Consider the following 20,953-nt stretch of genomic DNA (forward strand, 5'->3'; position numbering starts at 1 on the left):
CCTAGGAGAAGAGTAGAGCATTGAGACATATGAAAGAAACTTAGGGCCAAAACCGAACCAAGAAAGGGAAGAAAAAATAAATTGCCAGTTGACTCTGTCAAAAGCTTTCTCAGCGTCCAGTGCAATAGCTGCAAATGACGTCTTATGAGAATGAGATTTACTTAAGACATTAAAGAAAAGACGGGTATTATCAGATAGATGACGTCCTTTGATAAAACCACATTGTTCTTTGGCGATTGATTGTGGAAGAATTTTTTCTAAACGAAGTGCAAGGATCTTGGCAAAAATTTTGTAATCTAGATTAATTAAGGAAATGGGCCTATAATTCTTACAAAAAGTGTGATCTTTACCATCCTTGGGGAGAAGACAAATAAGGGCTTCCTGAAAGGTACCCTCAGATTTTTGAGACGCAATAAAGGATGAGAATAGTTGATGAATTCTTGGAAGAAGTAGGGAGGAAAAATGGGAATAAAATTCAATAGTAAACCCATCGGGGCCAGGGGCCTTACCCCTCTTTAGAACTTGGATAGCCTCCAGAATATCTTTATGCGTGATATCAGCTTCTAAAGGGGAGAAGTCAACCTCTGAAGAGGAAGGTGGAGCAATGGAGGATAAATATCGAGTAATTTCAGACAAGACAGGAGAGGACTCAGGAGTATATAAACATTGATAAAAATCCGTAAATTCAGCTAAAATATCCTCGTCTTTATGAACCACAACATTAGAGGAAGTAACAATGGATTCAATTTTAGTACGCTCCTTCTTAACTTTGAGGTATCTAGCTAAAAGATTACCGGCTTTATTTTGTGCGGTGTAGTATTTAGCACTAGACTTAAGTAAAAATAAATTGGCAGAGTCAGTAGAAATTTTATTAAAGGAAAGTTTAGCCTTAATAAGATCATCTAGGTCAGATTGTTTCTTAGAGAGGTAAAAGGAGTGTTCTAATTGTTTAATTTGTGCGTTAAGCAAATGAATAGATTGAGAGGCTTTACGTCGCTTACGGGCAACAAATGTAATAATGAAATCTCTAGAAGCGGCTTTAAAGGTATCCCAAATAAGAGAAGGAGTTAACTGAGGCGAGTCATTGTCCTCAAAAAATGAAGAGGCAAAATCCATAAAAGCTGTTGTAAACTGTGGATCCAATAAAAGAGAGTTATTAAACCTCCATCTCCTAGTGCCTTTCACGGGGGGGGGGGGGAGTAAATCCAGACTTAAAGAGACTGGAGCGTGATCAGAAATTAAGATAGAACCTATGTCCGAGTGAGTAATGAGTTGAGTGAGGGCTTTGGAAATGAAAATATAATCTAATCGGGATTGGGAAGAGTGAGGAGGTGAGTAAAATGTGTATTCTCGAAGGGTAGGGTGGCAAAGCCTCCAAGAATCAACAAGAGCTCTTTGGGAAATAGTGGAGGTAAACAAAGAATGCATGTGGGAGGGGGAGAACCTAGAATCAGATCTTCTGTCTAAAAAGGGGTCTATAACCATATTACAATCACCACCCAAAATCAGATAATCATCAGTGTATTGCATAAGCAGGGAAAGAACATGGGGCCAAAAGACTTTATCCGGAACAGTGGGAGCATAGATATTGAGAATGGTCAGAGGAATTTTATTAATCAACAAAGAGACTGCTACCCACCTACCATCTGAATCATTATCTTGTTTGACAAGATGAACATCTAGCCTCTTATGACATAAAATAGCGACACCATTGCGCTTCCCAGACCCAGGAGAGGCAAAAACATGACCAACCCAATGACGACGTAACTTAGGAATTTCAGTATCTTTAACATGAATTTCTTGTAATAAAACAATATCCCCTTTTAAATTTGCTACATGAGACAAAACTCTTTGGCGTTTAATAGGTGAACCAAGACCTTTAACATTCCAAGATAAAATATTCAAAGACATCTACAGATAAGGGAGAAAATGCAAATAAAAAGAAAACAGAAAAGCATGAATAGTTAAAAACTGGATAATAATCATTACATTAGTAAGGGAAGGAAAAACAGAACATTGCAGGGAGAAGAAATAATACCAAATACAAAAAAGAAAAGAAGATACATAATCTAGTAAATACAACAGAAGAACCGCCATAAACACATTGTATTGAAAAGGCAAGGAAATCAAAGAATACAGAGAGAAACGAAATTGAAACATGTGAAGAGAATGGAAATAAACGGATGAAAAAGAGAAGTAAAAAATAGATTGAAGTAAATGGTTAAAAAGAAAGAGATAAAGAGAAAGAAAAGAACAAGAAGTAAGAGTAAAGAGAAAAGGAGTGAAACAACGGTAGCAAAAGAAGATATGAGAAGCAAAAGAAGAAAATAGAATAAAGAGAAGAGAACAACAAAGCAAATTCCATAAACTTAAGAGCACAGTAGCAAAAGACATACCACAAGAGAACAAGAAAGGATGAGGGTGTTGGAACCACATCAGGGAAATGGGACGCCGAACGGGAAACCGCAGGACAACAACGACAGGGAGGACGTCATCCAGGAAAACTGAAGAGGATAACATACAGAGGCCCAAATATCCAAAACTAAAGAGAAAAAGACAAAATACATATATTAACAATGTAGAACATTAGAGCCAAATACAGCAAAACAGCAAGCAGTCTACATGAGGAAAACAGAACAATTACAATCTGGAATCATCCATAGAATCATGACGACAAGTATTCAAAAATTGTTGAAGAACAGCCGGGTCTTCATAAGATGTAGTCTTGTTGTTATACGTCACTTTAAAAAGGCATGGATGAAAAAGGCCATATCTAGCGTTAAGACTTCGAAGAGCAGGTCTCATTTCCAGGAACCTTTTCCGACGATCTGCAGTCACTTTGGCATAGTCCTGAGTAAAAAATAGATTGGAGCCATGCTAAGAAATCTTTCCTTTTTGCTTGGCAGCTTGGAGTACCTTGAGCAGGTCAGTATATTCCAGAAAATATAGGATAGTACCTCTAGGTCTCGTTGAGGAGGAGGAAGAGGCAGACATCCGGCCCAAACGATGAGCGCATTGAATGTTCAAAGGAGAAGATTCAGGAAGACCAAGAAGAGAAGGTAAAAATGACTGGAAAAATGAGATTGGATTAGAACCTTCAAGACCTTCCACCAAACCATAAATACGCAGGTTATTGCGCCTGTTGCGGTTTTCCAATTGTTCAACTTGTTGCTTAAGATGATCAATTTCTGTATGTAAAATGGGGACTTGATGCATGGTCTCCTCAGACGCGTCAACTCTTTGTTCAAGGACCACAACTCTCTGGATGGTGTGAGACCAATTGTCTTCAAGGCTTTGTAAGCGCAAATTAGTTTCCTCCATATAAGGCTTCAGAGCACGAATTTCATCAAGGAGAAGTTCCATAGAGACTGAAGAGGGTGGATTAGTAGGAGAAGGAGGATTAGTTTTTACCCTTTTGCCGGAAGGAGAAGCCGCTGGTAGCTTGGAGAGTTGTTTGGGGCGAGTATCCGCCGAGGAGGAGGCCTTAGGGTCAGAGGATTCCGGGGGAGCTTCATCCATATTATCACGTAGGACATTAAAAGGGTTGTTATCAGCCAGTGGCGGGGAGATAGCTTGGTGAGCCCCACTACGAGCACCACTACGAGCACCACGCGGCATTGCCATGAAGAGAAAGAAGACAAAGTCCCTTTTTGGTAATGGAAGAGAAGGTCACAAGAAAAGAAGGTTCGGATAGCAATAATTGTCAAACTTAGAGGAATTCCGCAAAAAAGCGTTGATGAAAAGAAAAAAGAAAAATGAAGAAAAAAGAGTCTGCAGGAGGTACTCCAATAACTATCACAAAGAAGTCCAGGAAATTGCAACCCAGATGAGGAAAAAACCTTTGTTCATATGTTTATAGCAGAAATCCTGTAGCGAATGGCACTGATAATAAGGCAACGAATGCGTCAGGAAAATATCATCACAGAAAACAAAATGGCGGCCGCTGCTCTGACTGACTGCATTTTACGATATAAAATCACCCTAACGGCATGGAAACTCTCTGCGAATCATCACAGCGGTAGCTGAGGTATTCCGACGATTGAAATGCCGGTTTCCGCGGTCCGATGCAGAGGAAAAGAAGCCTGGAGACTCCCCGCTGCCTACGTTGCCGCGGAGCTCCTGAAAACAGCGGCCATTACCAACGGCTCCGAAGCCACGCCCCCCCGGAGCGGGTAGCTTTAATTACAGAAATAATTTCGTCAGAGGTAATCGGGCCATTCAAAGAGTTATTATCCTCCTCCGATACAGTTTTCACAGGAACTGTCTTTAAGAACTCTTGACATTGTTCAAAAGAAGATTGATTAGAGGGGGTATATAAATTATTATAGAAATCTCTAAAGACCTCAAGAATTTCTTCAGTCTGAAATTTTTTCTTACCAAGATGGTCATTAATAGAAGAAATTTGGGAAGATTTATAAGAAGATTCCTGGAACTTTAATGTAGCCGCAAGCAACTTGCCAGCACGGTTTTTTTAACAACAACTTCTTAGATTTCTGAGCCTGAAGACCTATATGAGCTCTTTTAGTGACTATAGTATTGTATGTATATTTTAAATTCTTAATAGATTGTAGGCAAGATTTGTCTTTAGATTGTCGAAAAAGAGACTCCTGATTTTTAATCTCAGCTGCTAAGTCCGTGAGTTCCTTTCTAATAGCAGCGTTCCTCCTTGACATACATTTGATGACCTGACCACGGAAAGTGCATTTAAAAGAGTCCCAGAGAACAACAGGGGAATCGACTGAACCAACATTTTCAAGGAAAAACGTCTCAATATCGTTGGAAAACTCTCGAATCTGGGAATCATCATGTAAGATTTCTGTGTTTAGTCTCCAAGACCAAGATCTCGCTCTAGGGGCAAAAGACAAAAGTGTGAAAGTCACCGCTGCATGGTCTGAAATCAAAATAGGATGGATAAGCGGAGATGAGGAAGATTGAACAAGAGAAGAATGAACCAACAGATAATCAATGCGTGAAAAGGACGAGTGTGGGGAAGAAAAAAAGGAGAAATCACTACCAGTGGGATTATGAAGACGCCAGACATCCTGAAGATGAATAAGAGAGCACATATTAATCATTTGTTTATGTGATTTAGGGGAACGAAAGTTAAAGGCAGAATTCCTATCAAGGATGGGATCCATTGGTAAATTAAAGTCTCCACCTACAATAAGATTACCAGAATGAGGTGTGTCATTTAGCTTTTTGGTGATTGCTTTCCAAAAAGACGGATCATCCGTGTTAGGGGCATAAATATTCATGACAAAAAGATCAACGTTACCATCAGTCAACTTAGATAATAACCACCGTCCCTCAGTATCACGTTCAGAGGAAACAATAGACAAACCGGAATGTTTAGAAACTAAAGTAATTACCCCATTTCTTTTGCCACAAGCATCTGAGCAAGCAACCTCAGAAACCCATTCTTTCTTCAAAAATAGCGCCTCTCTGGCAGAGACCTTCGTCTCTTGAAAAAGGACGATATCCGAAGAAAGAGATTTACAGTAGTCTAATATCTTCGACCTTTTTACTGGGTGATTTAACCCTTTCACATTAAGGGAAAGTATATTCACTCCAGACATAGAACCAATAATAGGGAAAAATTATGCACCATATATGATAGAGGATGTACATCAACCATAGAAATGCACCACCACACACTAGACAACAACACGAAACAGGGAGAATCCACGAAGGAAATCCGCAGGGAAAAAAAGAAAGAAGAAGAAAAAGAAAGAAGGAAAGTATAAAGAAGAAGAAAGAGAAGAACCAACAAGGAAGGTCTGAAAGAGACCAAATTCATACCAGGGGGAACATGGGAAGATGAGCAAGGGAACCATCACGAGGAATAAATAAAATCAGCGTAAATGGCCCCAATACAGTACATAACTGATTATAATGATTTAAGAAGATAAATATCTGAAATATGAACTAGAGTTAGTTATAGTATTCAAAGACAATTCATCATGTAAGACTATAAAGGCGACATGTATATGCCAAATTGTTAATATAACATTCAATGAAGCCCTATGGCAAATAAATAGAAGAAACAGGTACATATTAAAATATGTAAAAACTAAAGATAGACATCTAATTGACTATCCACAAATATATAATTTGTTATACTTATGTAATTCAAGGGGGCAAGAATATCGTAAATATATAACCATAGAAGTCAAGAACATGAGACTAAAAGTGCAATATAAATATATTAACTTAGAACTAGTAGAGAGAGGCAGTTAATAATAAAAGGAAACAAACCAATCAATGATATAGCAATAAAATAGATATAGAAATGAACTATACATAAATTAGAATTAATTCTATATATAATAATTAATAGGTATCTATGAAACAATACATGTAACCAATCCTCAAAAACAATCAGTGAAGCCCTATGGAAAAATAAATAAAAGAAACAAGTAAATATTTAAATATGCAAAATCCAAAGATAGACATCTAGTTGACTGTCCACAAATATATAAACTTGTTATACTAATTAATTTAAAGCAGTAAGAATATCGTAAATATACAACCATAGAAGTAAAACACATGGGATTATAAAGTGCAATAGAAATATAGTAAATTAGCGCTAGTAAAGGGAAGCAAGTAATAATAATAATTAAACAAACCAATCAATGATATAGCAATAAAATAGATATAAAAATTAACTGTACAGAAGTTAAGATTAACTCTATATACAATAATTCATAAGTATCTATGAGCAATTTATGTAGCCAATCTAGAAAATAATACAGATAATAAACAATGGTGTACTCCATAGAAACAAAACATCAAAAAAAAAACAACACGCGAAAAGACCAAATAAAAGTACGGCAATGGAAGTAACATTAAATGGGGTCTGGAAGGAAGGAAGAACAAAAAAAGGAAAAAAAAAAAGAGATAAGACCAAGTCTCACACAAAAATGCTAAGGAAATAAAAGAAGTCATAAAGTGAGGTAAAAAAGATTCAGAGCCTGCCATGGACAAAAAGCAAGTAGGAAGGAAACAGATCGATAAGCACAAACAAAACAGTGAGCAGGAAAAAGGACAACCTATAAGGAAAGATAATATCACGAAAGATTAGAAAATACAGAAAAATAGACATAACAGAGATAATATTCCACTTATACGATAAAGATAGGAAGGTAGAACAGATAAGGAAAAGGAGAAAAGAAACACAGCCCATCACATAACTTACAAAGCCACGCACGAAAAAACAGCAAAAGCACACCAACAACAGTGTAAAATAAAACCACCACGCAGATCTAAAAAAGACAATCTTAATAGATCTGGAAAAGAGAAAACTCATTGCAGTTGTATGAAATCACATCAGGTGCCAGATGGACCAGGATCCCGCGAGGCTTCCATTTGAAGATCCATCTGCAGCTCCATCTGATTATCCAATAACGAGGCCAAGTCAGCAGGTTCATCGAAAATTCTGGAGCGACCTTTGAAGGTAATGCGGAATTTTGAGGGACCAGAAAAAGAGGAGGGGATATTCATCTCAGAGAGACGCTTCCGGAGATTAAGAAATCCCTTTCTCCTTATTACCTTATCTCTGGCAAAGTCCTGAGAAATTGAAATGTGATGACCATTCCATGAGACAACTTTAACCTTCCGCATATGAGCCAGAATTTGTTCCGTATGTTGATGACGCAGTGGCTTAAAACTTATCGCTCTTGGCTGCGTGGCTGATTTAGAACGAAAAGTGGGAACCCGATGTGCCCGTTCCAACTCAAAGTCTCTTTGGAATGAAATTTGCAGCGTAGAAGGAACCCATTTATATAAGAAATCAATCATAGAAGGTGCATCCTTCTCAACCTCCTCTGGAAGACCAAAAATGCGCAGGTTGGATCTGCGATTACGATCTTCTTGTTCAGTAAGTTCCCTCCGCAACGCCGCCATTGAACGCTCAAACTGGCAAAGAGACCTAGATTGCTTTTGTATAGAATCTTCTGCACCACTAATACGTGTTTCTGTGGCTGAAACACGAAGGGACAAGGCCTTGAGATCATTCCTGATGGCTGACACCTCCACTTGCAGCAGATCTGTGTTAGTCTTGGTAGACTGCGCAATTGCATGAACATCATTAAGGTGCGTCAGAATAGTCTCAAGAGTAGAATTGGTGTCTTTTTGAGCAGCTTCGGGTATAGGGGACACTTGTTTGGACCTTTTAAGAGAAGCTTTAGAATCCTTGGCATCTTTAGCATTCGGTGACAAGCCCATATTCGCAGCCATAGAACCACAGCCACAGCGGGCGCAAAAAACCCCACTTCAGAGAAATGAAGGGAAGGAAGAAGCCAGAGGAAACTAGTAAGCACAATATGTAAAATAGAAATGCGCAAAACGTGGAAAGTGCACTTTCAGCAATCACTCCCGGATAATAATAATGGTGGGTTTACGTGACAGAGGAGAGAATTCCCATCACAAAAATACTGCAGGAATCAAAAAGACGTCGTCCGAAACTAGAAAGCCAAGAAGCAGGGTATCAAAAATCATAAAAGCGCCATATCAAGGTAATGGAGGCACTTTGAAGAGAGGTATAGTAAAATAAAATCCAAAATGCTCTCACCATAGGCAGCAATGTAAATGAGGCAATAAAGAAATCCAATATACACTTATAAGTAATGAAAACGTCACCAGCACCTGCTTGACATCATTCCTGGCCAGTTCGCAGAAAAAACGTTGTCATGTTGTAGAAAACGAACATCTCCTTCAGTGAAAAACAAGCATCTCCGTCAGTGAGGAAAAAACAAAATGGCTGCCGCTCGCAAAAACACCGAGCGCCACCCTAAAACAGCATAAATACAGTCACCAGTAGTGACAGAACGCTGGAAAGCCTCTCAGGCAGCACACGACATCAACAGCAGCATGAGGCCAACTTTTGGTAGGAATGGGGCACCTCGAAGCAGTGTAAAAGCCTCCGACGGCCCTCGCTCGTCACAGAGCTCAGGCGCGATCCGCCATCTTGCAGCGGCGCGCAAGCCACGCCCCCGGCATTTTGCAGCTCTAAGGATTTTAACCCAGGGCTTTCTAACCCGGAGCCTTCTAACCCAGGGCCTTTTTTGAGAATTGGGCATTGTCAGCGACAGTGAGCAGTTTGATTTGGTGCTCTGCTTCTTTCTTCACGGACTACAACCCTGGGACCGCGAGGACCATCATTCTCAGCACAGTCACAGCTGGCGCCTCTTCCCGGGCACATGCCTCCTGACTCACGCCCATAAACAAACACCCACTCTACGCAACGCGGGACGCGCGCGGGCAGGCGCCGGGCTAAGCCCGGGCCAAGGGCAGGCCTGTTTGAGCCCGTTCGAGAACAGCAGAGACCGGACCGGGCCCCCCTCTACCGCCTACCACAGCTGAGTAAGTGTTAACTGTGGTAGTTTTGTGTAAGTGACATATGGCGACACAGGAGCTAAGGAGTAAGGCTGTGGGGTCTAGAGGACATTTAACTGGAACATTAGATAACTTTATCACAAGGGCTAATTCGGTTATTGACCAAGGGATAACCCTCATGGAGCGCAGGGTCTCATAAGACTTGGTTATGGCTAAACGCTCTTCTTTGGGCAACCTGGCTGATGCACGGACACCGAATCGTAATGACCCCAGCATCACAAACGATGTGATTGTGACCTTACCTATCCTGTCCCCCCCTCAGGAGGTTGTGCAGACCTTGTTTGCTATGAGCCCTCACATAATACCTGCTGTGGCAAGCCCTGATGCCCGGGCTCTGAACAAGGCCAATCTAACAGAAAAATCACCAGTTCGCCTCCGCAGAGAAAGTCGTGAGGGTGCTAAACCCAAGAAACACTGTGCAGTTGTCTCCGGTGCTAATAGAAAGTCTAAATCTGTAAAGGGATAGAGTGGTATTGTGTCTATAAATGATCCTAAGGGGTGTACTACTTTAAATGACTCGCTTAGTTATTGTCCTCCAGAACTGATGACTATGGACCGAGGGCAATCTGATAAGGTTCAGCACAGAGACGCATTAGGTTGATAGAGGATCCCACATTAACCAATTTGGGTGCTCTTCTAAAAACCACGCTCGCCCCGCTAGTAGAAAGGCTCGGGCGTATGGAACAGCAGCTTTCTAGGCTCGAGCAGTATTTGGGGGATAACTTACATAACGCAAGGCCATATGGGCCAAATCAGGCCACTGCTCAAGCTAACCGTGACACAACTGGGATCCCAGATCAAAATATTACAGCTTCTATAGGTCCCGCTAGCTCAAAGGGTAATAATGTTCACCAATTTAGCTTACCTATTGCCACATCTGGAGACAAGGCCACTCTGAGCAAGGCGGAGACTGTCTTTGTTCCCCACCCATCAGGCAGCACTCAGCCTTCTTTGGCTGAGCTCCCGCTGAGGGAAGTTAGGATTGATCTTCCACCGGAAACCAGTCCGTATTTAGTAGTTATGACTGGTATTCCTGAAATCAGTAATGCAGCCCAGGAATCGTACCAGTCTTTGAAAAACAAAGTGTCTCACTGGCTTAATACTAATAGACCCTTACCGAGGCATATTACCAGTGAGATACTAATGGTGCGTAGGCTTTCCTGGGTGGGTTGTTCACCTAAAACCCTGAAAGGGGACTGTGTGCTAGTGAATTTTAGGAACCCATGTACAGTAGACTATATTTGTAACTGGGAACACAACTTTAATGGGTCCACAATCCAAACACTTCCTCTATCATTCTTCTACCCCCCAGTCAAATGCCCAGACCTTGAAAGTGATTGGTCATTTGTGAAACACCACAGCAGGGGGGGGATGGGGAGGGGTTATAATGCCCAGACAGTCCCCCAGAAATATCTACTCACACACAATAGATTCAGTGGTCTCGAGTGTGTGGATTGACTGCAGCTGGATGATGATAGCCTGTTGTCTTGTCCCCATCCTAGGACTGTAGATGTGTTAGAGGGTGGTGAGAATGTGACCTGTGCCAATTCATACTGTTCCATTCCAGTACCCCATAGTGCGATAAAAAGCCCATACCAGCCGGAGGGTAGTAAAGGTCAAGAAAGTGTAGTGAAGGACCCACCAGCAAGTACAGCACACCATACTGGGATAAAGGTCCCCAAACAGCCAAGGGGTAACGATGTCGAGGAAAGCGCAGCGAAGGAACCCTCAGAAAGCTTCTCATATGTACCTGATATCAGCGGTGTAAAAAGGGATTGTGTTCCGTTTGCTAGAGGGGCTACTACCCCAAAGGAGATGACCATACTCTCTTGGAATCTTGCGGGCCTTGCTAACAAATTAAATTTGACTGAATGGGGATGTTTAGTGGACCATATTGACATCTGCATATTTCAAGAAACGTGGGCCAGAGAGGAATACCCTAGAGAGGGGTTTGCCACTTTCTATGTACCAGCAAGCTGGGGCGGGAAAGGCCGACCATCCGGAGGCTTTGCTATTTGGGTAGCCCTGAACTTGGGGTGTTCGGCAGAGATTGTAGTTACAAATTCCAATGATCTCCAATGCTTAGTTCTAAAATGGCCAAGTTCTTTTAGATTGGCAATTGTGAACGTATACTCAAGTCCTGTATGGTTGGCATGTGAATCATCTACTATAGAGGAGTTATCCCACTTCCGAACTGAAATGGCCTGTGATTCTAACATTGTGGTAGCTGGTGACGTGAATTGCCACTTTGAGCCATTCACGGGAATGAATGAGGGTGCGCTCATGGACGAAGATGATTATTGGGCAATCCCATCTTGCCAATCACCGTCCCCCAAAATATGGTCCCCACTGGCAAATCAGATCTTGGCCTTGACCTTGAACAATTCCTTGAGAGCCCGCAATGGGCGCACCCCGTCCGACACTCCTTCAAAGTGTACCTATAATAAAAGGGGACAAGAGTCTCGCCTAGATTACATCATGGTTGAGAACAAGTTATGGTCTAAGGTCATCGACTTTAGGGTCATTCCTAGAGTCGAGAGTGACCACAATGCTCTCTGCCTGGAAATGGTACTACCAGGTCCTGTGGGCTCCCTATTACCGGAGTCGGATAACTTGGGTGAAGGCCTGTTGCTCTCTAACAATAGACGAAGAGTAAAATGGGCTAAAATTATAGATTCCCATGACGGAATAGCTAAACTTTACATATACTACTGCCCAGACTCCTACAGATTGAAAGTCTAATCACTGAGTACCTTAACGATGATTTTAATAGGAAAGTAGGGGCTATTCATCGGGACTTGGTGTCTAGTTTAGCAGAGGTTACTAATCCTCTTATCCTTAGGCGGAGGAAATATAGAACCCCAGCCTCATCCTGGTATAATTCAACGTGTAGAAAGGCTAAGGCAGAGTTACTCCTGGCGGTAAAATCTGGGAGTGACAGAGCGAGAATCAGAGAATTAAGATCACACTATAAAGGGGTTATGGTCGATGCTAAAAAGGAGTGGGATACGGAAAGGTGGACTAATCTAACTGCCGCTCTGGAATCCAGAGATGCACGAAGATTTTGGTCCTTAGTTAATATAGGAATAGGCGACTTGAAATCAGCTGTGGAACCCAATATTGAACCATCAGTGTGGGAAGCACACTTTAGGGGCCTTTACACGGATGAACAGAGTATGGACACTGTCCTGCCTCTGGCAGCCATCTCCAGCGAGGACAAGGCCCTAGAATTTACTTTAAGTGAGGTGACCACTGCAATCGACAAATTTGCAGCAGGAAAGACGCTGGGGCTCGACAAACTCCCTGGCGATCTTTTTAGGCAGCAACCTGGGATATGGGGTCCCTATTTCCTTGTTTTGTTTAACGCCATACTGGGCGGTATGGAGATTCCCTGTACCTGGCTGGGAGCGGAGATAGTGCCGATTTTTAAGAAGGGTTCTCCTCTGCTTCCAGTCAACTACAGGCCTATCAGCCTTATTGACGTCCCACAACAAATTTTTGCCCGACTTGTTCTGAACCACCTCCTGGAATGGATGGAGGACCATGATGTCCTGAGTCCCTTCCAGACGGGCTTCAGAAATAATATTTCAACCAGGGACCAGATCTTCCGGCTGCTCCTTTTATACTGGACAACTGTCAAGATGGAGGGAGGCAGCTTATATATGGTCTTTGTGGACCTTCGGTCCGCTTTTGACCTTGTACCACGGAGGAAACTGTGGGCCGTGCTCCGGGATTTGGATGTCCCACCGCAAATTTTGAACATCCTAACGAGGCTCCATGACGAGAACTTTGCCCAGGTTAGGTGTGGGAGGAATGGTGCACTGTCCCCTAGGTTCCCGGTCAGAAGAGGGGTGAGACAGGGCTGTGTATTGGCCCCAACCCTCTTCTGCCTATATGTTAATGACCTAATCCCGTCTCTGAACGAGGTGCCAAATAATGATGCTCCGCTACTGGTGGGCAGGAGGGTACCTGCAATCATGTTTGCTGATGATACCCTCTTGCTCTCCAAGTCCCCCATGGGGATTCAACGGATACTGGACGGCTTTCGGGATTTCTGTAGTCTGCGAGGACTAGAGATTAATGTCGACAAAACTAAATACATGATATTTAATCCCGCGGCATCTATACGTTCGACTCCGACCTTGGGCAAAGGGAACCTGGAAAGGGTAACTACCTTCACCTATCTTGGGGTTCTAGTACAAGAAAATATGTCATGGGTGAACCCAAATTGCTTAATCCCAACTAAAACTTGCACAGTTGGCGGGTGGTATACTTAAGGTGTCAAATACTTCATCATTGAAGCCAGTGAGCCCCGCCCTTGAGATATACAAAGTACAAGCAAGAGCAGCAGTCCTCTATGGCGGGGAGTTGTGGGGTCACACGAAGGTAACAGCAATTGCCAAAATTGAAACCAAATTTATGTGACAACTGCTGTCCCTTCCGCAAAGTACACCTACCCTACCCCTAAGGTTGGACTTGGGATTAAATCCAATCGAAGTTGAACTAGGGATCAAACCCTTAAGGTTTTGGCACAGACTCTGGTCAACGCCTAAACTATTTAATTATAGGGAGGAATTAAAACAGTTACTTGCCTATAACAAGGCAAGAAAGATCCATTGGCTAGTATTCATCAAGCAGGAACTGACAAAAATTGGCCTAGAAGCCATGTGGGAAGACCCAGAAAAAGCGTGCAGTGAGATCTCGCGAAAAAACCTTACTAGGATGTATAAGGAGCACAGATTTAGTTCCACTTTTTGTGCCGTAACACTGGGTTCACTAACCACTTCTTTCCTTGACTTTAAAAATTGCTATGGCTTTGAAAACTTTATGGATATTGTATATCCAATCTTTGTCAGGAAACTCTACATCCAGTGAAGACTTGGCACTCTTCTGCTTAAAGTCTTCACTAGTAAGTGGTCAGCATCCTCGGACATGTCATGCCCGGGTTGTACCTGTGGCGTGGAGGATGAACTCCATGTCTTTTTCTTCTGTCCTGCATATATGAATTCCAGGAGATTTTGGCTGGTACCACTGTGTAGAAACTTGGGGTTTAAGCAATACCAACATGCTTATAGAATTCTAAAGTCAGACACAGCGGGCTTGACAGTATTTGCAATTTGCAAATATCTCTCTGCCATGTGGCTTAAGCGGTGCAAATTAGTTGATATCCAATGCTAACTTGTAGCAAATTGAATTTCATGGAATTAAAGGATTCCGATTCAGATGGTTCTAAGTAATATTATGCAATGAGATGTAATTTTTCTTTTCTGGTGTTAATTATGAATTTTGAAAAGTGTTGTTTTATTGTCTATGTACCCTTTTATGACACTGTCAAAATAAAGGCTATTTGACTTGACTTGCTTCCCTTTCGGTGGTGGTCAAAAAAGCAAGTTTATTAGAATACGAAAATAGCTGCTGGGGTACAAGAACACTGTGTAATGGTGTAGAAAAGGCGTGAGTGTGAAAAGCATCAACGTGAATAAATGCAATGGGGGCTTGAAGTTCGTATAAACGTGTGAGGCAGCTGATGTGTGACCTGTAATTGGGCAATGCATGTACACGGTATGTGGGTGGTTCTAAGTGCACCCATGGTCTTTGGGATCTGTACACCATCAGGAAAGGCAGGCCCATCTCAAACCGTAGCAGCACTAGGGTTCAGTGGTGCACAAGACGTGTGCTTGGATAACTGTGCCTGCACCCCACTGCTGTAACCCAGGAATGGAAATGTATACATAGAGAGCTCTACACCAGAGGGCAGGAAGTGAGGGGCCTCCCCTGCTAGATGCAGAGAAAGTGGAAAGTGGGGATGGGCTGTGAAAAAAAGGAAGCGAGAGTAAGAGAGCACGCGTGTATGTTTTTGTGTGGAAGAGGCGGCAGAGTGAGGAGGGGAATGATTGAGAGGAAGAACTAGTTAAGAGGGAGACAGTATGGAAGGCATCAGTGAAAGGTCTCAAGTCTGAGAGGAAGAGAGTGAGAGAGAGATGGGGAGAGAGACTAGAGGGTGGGAGTGAGGGAGCCAGATATATATTCATTCAGAGAGAGAGTGAGAGAGAGAGAGTGAGAGAGAGACCAAGTACGAGAGAGGTAGCCAAGCAGAGAGTTGGGGATAGAGACAGAGAGAGAAAGAGAGAGATTGTAGAGGGCACGAGCGGGAGAAAGGAGAGAGATGGGGCAGAGCGAGAGTGCAGAGGGCAAGAGAGGCAGACAGAGAATGAGATGGGGATAGAGACTGTGCCTCGTTAAATCACATTGGCTCTAGTCTTTTGGCAGAGTGTTCAGGAGCTGTCCTGAAGGATTGATGTTCCGCAATGATGTGCGTTGAAGCAGCCGAGCACGCATGCAGATGGAGATCTGCAGTGTAACTAAAAGACACTTTCTCCACTTGGTGTTTACAGAATTACTTAGGCCCCATGTTTTGCTAACCAGGTGATTAAACAAGGCTGAGGACACTATCAGTTAAAGCATGATTTTCAAAGTGCTCCACTGTTTTCAAGGCGCTAGAATTGGCTCACGCAGCAACCTCATACGAAGGAGACCCACTGTCCCACGAGCACCACTGAAAGTTTGCACAGCACCGCAAGCATTCCCAATGCTTCCACACACACTTTTCTATAACCGGTCATAACGAAACTCGAGGGGTCCTCCCTGCAAGGCACGTTCAGGGGCCCCCTCCAGGCTCAATCAGGAGCTCTGCAGCCAGAGTGCTGTGCTGAGGGGGACCCCTGGAGCTTGGGGGCCCCCCTGCACCGTGGGGGCTGCAGGGAGCCTGTTTTACGCCCCTGGCTAATGGGCCGGTCCAGCGAGAAACATAACACCTCTTTCTCCAGGTTGGTAAAAGGGAGATAAGAACAGAGGCCCTTCTGCCTCTGGAAAGGCCCACGCCGAGCTGATCAAGGAGTGGGGAAGAGCAGGGTGCAGACAACAATCAACAAGCGACCTCTCTTCCTTTGTCCTGGAAGTGCAGGCTGCGGTGGCAGCGAGAATGAGGTATGAATTCATTCCTGGAGCTTTGCAGCACAACAAAAGGGAAGGTCACAGGTCAAGTGCGGGGCCTTTGGCACATCAAAGCAATAGTGATTTGATGTGTCAATGGCCCTGCCACTAATAGAAGAGAGAGGAGAAATAATGTTGTCCCCTCGTCCCCCACACCCTTGTCCCCCTTGTCCCCCACACTAGAAAATCTGGGGGGGATATATCCCCCGCGTCCCCCAGACTTCCTACACCCATGTTTGGTAAGCATTTTCTGAAAAGCTAGAGATCGAGGTAGAAGAATATTGTTGTTATGACAGCAGGCACAATACGTTGATGTTAATAAGTCTTCATTAACATTTAAGTATACATAAGGCAATCATACAGGCAGATGATGGCAAGCCAATCTGTTCTTCATGAAACAACAGGCTTATCTCACATCAACATTCTATGGCATAGCGAAAAGGCGTCTTTCTTCCGCAGCCAACTAGATCTGGCAAAAAACAGACCGAGAGAACTCTTCAACATTGTCAAAAGCCAAACTAACTGCACTCCCTCTCAAGAAATCAAAGCCACCAATGAGCGTTGTGAAGAAATTGCCACCTTCTTCACTAATAAAGTCTCGAAAATTGATCAATCCTTCATTCAAACCTCTAACCCTCCTTCCCCTCTGAACCTGCCCCACTCTAACCACCCCTGATCATTCAGAAATAGTTCTTACCAAGGACAATCAGGTCTGCCTCCAGCTAAAAAACAATGCGCATTGGTCCGACTTTGAGCTAATGTCGGAAAATGAGGTTTTCAGTATAATTTCTAACCTAAAACCTTCCTCCCACACTATGGACCCCATCCCATCCACAATCATAAAAGAACTTAACCACACCATTTGCCCTTTCTGGACAAAAATCATCAACGCCTCTCTCACCTCAGGCTGTGTCCCAGACTCCCTTCAACTTGGACAAATCACACCCATTCTCAAAAAACCAGGGGCCGACCCTAATGATCTCAACAACCTCAGATCTATCTCCAACCTCCCATTCCTTGCAAAAACATTGGAGAAATGCGTTCTCCACCAACTCAACAAACACATTGATGAGTTCAACCTCCTCGACACCTTTCAATCAGGATTCAGGAAAGGCTGTAGCACGGAAACAGCTATGCTCAACGTCTCTGACGATATTCACAAGGCTTTAGATGAAGGTGATGCCTGCCTACTCATCCTTATTGACCTATCTGCGGCATTCGACACAGTAAATCATCCAGCGCTTCTGGAGACCATGTCGAAGTGCTCCGGCATCAATGGCACAGTACTAAAATGGTTCACCTCCTTCCTTCAACACCACTTGCAACAAATTAAAATCAACTCCTGTCTCTCGAAGCCAACAAAAGTCACACTTGGGGTCCCACAAGGCTCAATCCTTTCCCCAGCCCTCTTCAATCTTTTCATGGAGCCCATCACAATCATCTTGAAAAAAGCTGGAGTGAATTACCACCTTTACGCTGATGACACCCAAATCTATTTCAAAATCAAGTCTCCCAGCGACATCCAACACCTCAATGCCACTCTAACCGAGATCCAAACTTGGTTCAACGCTAACCACTTAAAACTCAATTCAGATAAAACAGAACTAATCCTATTCTCTCCAAAAAGCAACCATCGTCCAATTCAAGAGTGGCTCAAGAATCTGGTCGCCCTAAACTGCCCCATCGTCCTATCCGACTCAGTTAAGTCTCTAGGCATCACTCTTGACAAGAACTTATCTTTGGTGGCCCACATCAAAAACTCTTCAAAAAGTGCTCTTTTCACTCTAAAACACCTCAAGAAATTGAAACCTTTTTTTCCCCATGATGACCTCAAGACAGTAGTCCAATCCCTAGTTCTCTCTAAAATCGACTATGGGAACGCCATCCTAACAGGGACTCCAAAAGCTCACCTAGCCCCTCTAAGGGCAGTGTTGAACATGGCCGCTTGACTCGTATCTGGAGTAAATAGATTTGATCACATCACTCCAGCTCTCAACTCCCTCAACTGGCTTCCCATGGAAGGGAGGTGTATTTACAAACTGGCCTGCATCACACACAAAACCCTTCACTCTCCGGCCCCTAACTACCTGAACAACAAACTGATAAGAGCAGGTCAATCCAGATCGCTGAGAAGCTCCAACTCACTCCTTCTTATTCCTCCGAAACTGAAAAAGAAAACCACACAATACCGATCGTTCTCTAGCAACTCTCCCAGGATGTGGAATGCTCTCCCTAGAGTCCTCAGATGCAACCCCTCCTTCTCCTGTTTCAAAAGGGACCTGAAAATCCATCTCCTTAACAAATACTTTCCTGACCAACGTCAACTAACCTAGACTTCAATATCTGAGTTTACTCCTCTCTCTTGACATTCAAGGATAGTTGGTGACCGGACTGTGTTAACCACTTTATCTTCCATGCTGTATTTTTTTTTTATCCCTGGTTTTGCTTCCTTACTGCCTGCCTACTATGTAATGCAATTTCCGTCTGTTTTTCTTTACAGTATGTATGTAAAGCGCTCTGATACCTACGGGTCAAGCTAGCGCTATATAAAACTTTTAAAATAAAATAAAATAGTACCAACTAAAAATTTCACATGCATTACATCAAAGTGCTGCAAGTTCTTATAGGTTACTAATGCCTGCGTACACAACCCAGATAAGTGTTCTGTGTGTTAGTGTGTGAATGATGATATATCCTTAAAGTACTTAGTTTACTATGTACACCTCGTGCTGTAAATAAAAGTAAACGTTTACTATAAAATAAAATCATCGAATCCGTTTTGGCAGTTTTTTTTACATCCTGCCAGAAGACAAAAGTCTATCTTCATTTGCATTTTGTGAAACAACAAATTCATTAGGTATGACTGCACTCCTGTCTAAGTTGTGACCTCAAAAATTCCAATATTTTATTGTGAAACAAGAATTGGTTCTTTGGATGAGTCGATACTCTTTTTGAGATCGTATTTGTCAGTGACTTCTAATTGCATCACCATTCCCCTCTTCCAGGGCCGGACTGGCTGTAGCGGACACCGGGCAATCCCCCGGTGCGCCGCACGGGTGGGGGCCGGTTTTGGGCCCCTGGGGGCCGTTTTTGTTACAGGGCCGTTTTTGCACGGTAGCTGTAAAATCGTCCCTGTAACAAAATCGGCCGAAAACCGGTCCTGGCAAAGAGCTCGGCGGCACCCCCGACCCGGGGGGATGGGCCCGGCGGAGCACTTTGCCAGGGCTGGTTGTGGTTCCCAGTCCGGCCCTGCCCTCTTCTCTCCTTGCACTACTGGTGCTGCTCCCTTTAGCTATTTCACAAGTTGACATACTTCCTATAGAACAATCATGTTCCACCTCACCACACAAGAAGTGATCACTTCCACAATTGCCAGATTCGACATCCATTAAACGTTCATCTTTGCTTGGTTTCAACTTCACCACTTCACTTTTGCTCCACCATCCCTTATCCTTTAATAGTACACCATTGTTCAACATCATAAAATGGTGAAGTAAATACTGATTCACTTTTTGGAATTTTCACTGTTTTTTTTGATAATGACCAAGTCTCCTTTTTCAATTACTTTGTTTTTTGTTTTATTAACTACATCATGATAATTCTTGGTTACCTTCTGTTTATCAACAATTTTTTGCTGAACATTTCCTTTACTATCATCGATGTCTACACAATGCTTTTTTGAATTAACAAGTTACCAAATATAGGTGTGAGTACACTATTACTTCTCCGTCTTCTCATCAAATAAAATGGTGAAAAGCCAGTTGTTTCATTAACTGTATTATTGTAATTGTTTATTTTGTCACAAATCTATTCACTTACACAAAGATGTGACACATAAACCAATTGTACACCTTCTTTTAAAAATCTGTTTATACGTTGCACTTAGCCCTTAGACTATGGACTATATAAAGGGGTTTTGTCCTGTTTTCTTCCAAGATCTTTTGAAAAATTGGTCATTTTAGTAGGTACAAGTTGTGTCTTATTATCAGATACCAATATACCTTCCTTTGCAAAACTTAAAAAAAGAAATTCTCTAACCCCCTCTGTAGTAATATTCAGAATACATTTGTAATGAATCCATTTTGTGTAGTAATCTGATAGGACCACTAGATATCTACAATTGGCTTCCAAAATATTGAATGGACCTGAAAAATCAATGACAATTTTGGACGAAGGTCCACCAGGAATGGCAACCAACTGCATTTCATTTTTACTAATTTTCCAATGTTTGTCAGCCCTTAAACAGTGTACACACGTCAACATATACATTCACATCTGCATCTATGCCAGACCACCAGTAATAGTTTGGAAACGTTTTTTTCAGTAGCAGTAGTGCTCGGGTGTCCTTTGTGTTCTAAACTAATCAATTTCTTCCTAAGTTGATAAGGCGTTACAAATAAATCATGCCTTAACAACATACCATTGTCCATAGTTAATTCTTTAGCTACTTGTTGGCAATTTTTTGCAAATTCCTATTCAAATTCCCTAATGGTGGCCAGTTACTAATTAAGTACTCCATCACTTTGGAGGTACCACTGGAGGATAAGGACTGGAGGGCGGTGGGCCA

At 42.7% G+C, this 20,953-nt stretch overlaps 1 protein-coding gene across 1 annotated transcript in view; it reads right to left on the bottom strand.

The window, feature by feature from the left end:
• The window catches only part of LOC146829602 (heat shock factor protein 3-like), a 370,027-nt gene that overhangs the window by 321,334 nt on the left and 27,740 nt on the right, over nucleotides 1–20,953 (bottom strand). The window contains exon 2 of the mRNA XM_085608309.1: nucleotides 2,397–2,542. Coding sequence (XP_085464435.1) covers nucleotides 2,397–2,542 — 146 coding nt within the window. The remainder of the gene's footprint in view (nucleotides 1–2,396; nucleotides 2,543–20,953) is intronic.

The sequence above is a fragment of the Triturus cristatus genome, chromosome 5_2, assembly GCF_964204655.1.
Source record: "Triturus cristatus chromosome 5_2, aTriCri1.1, whole genome shotgun sequence".
NCBI classification, from domain to species: Eukaryota; Metazoa; Chordata; class Amphibia; order Caudata; family Salamandridae; genus Triturus; species Triturus cristatus.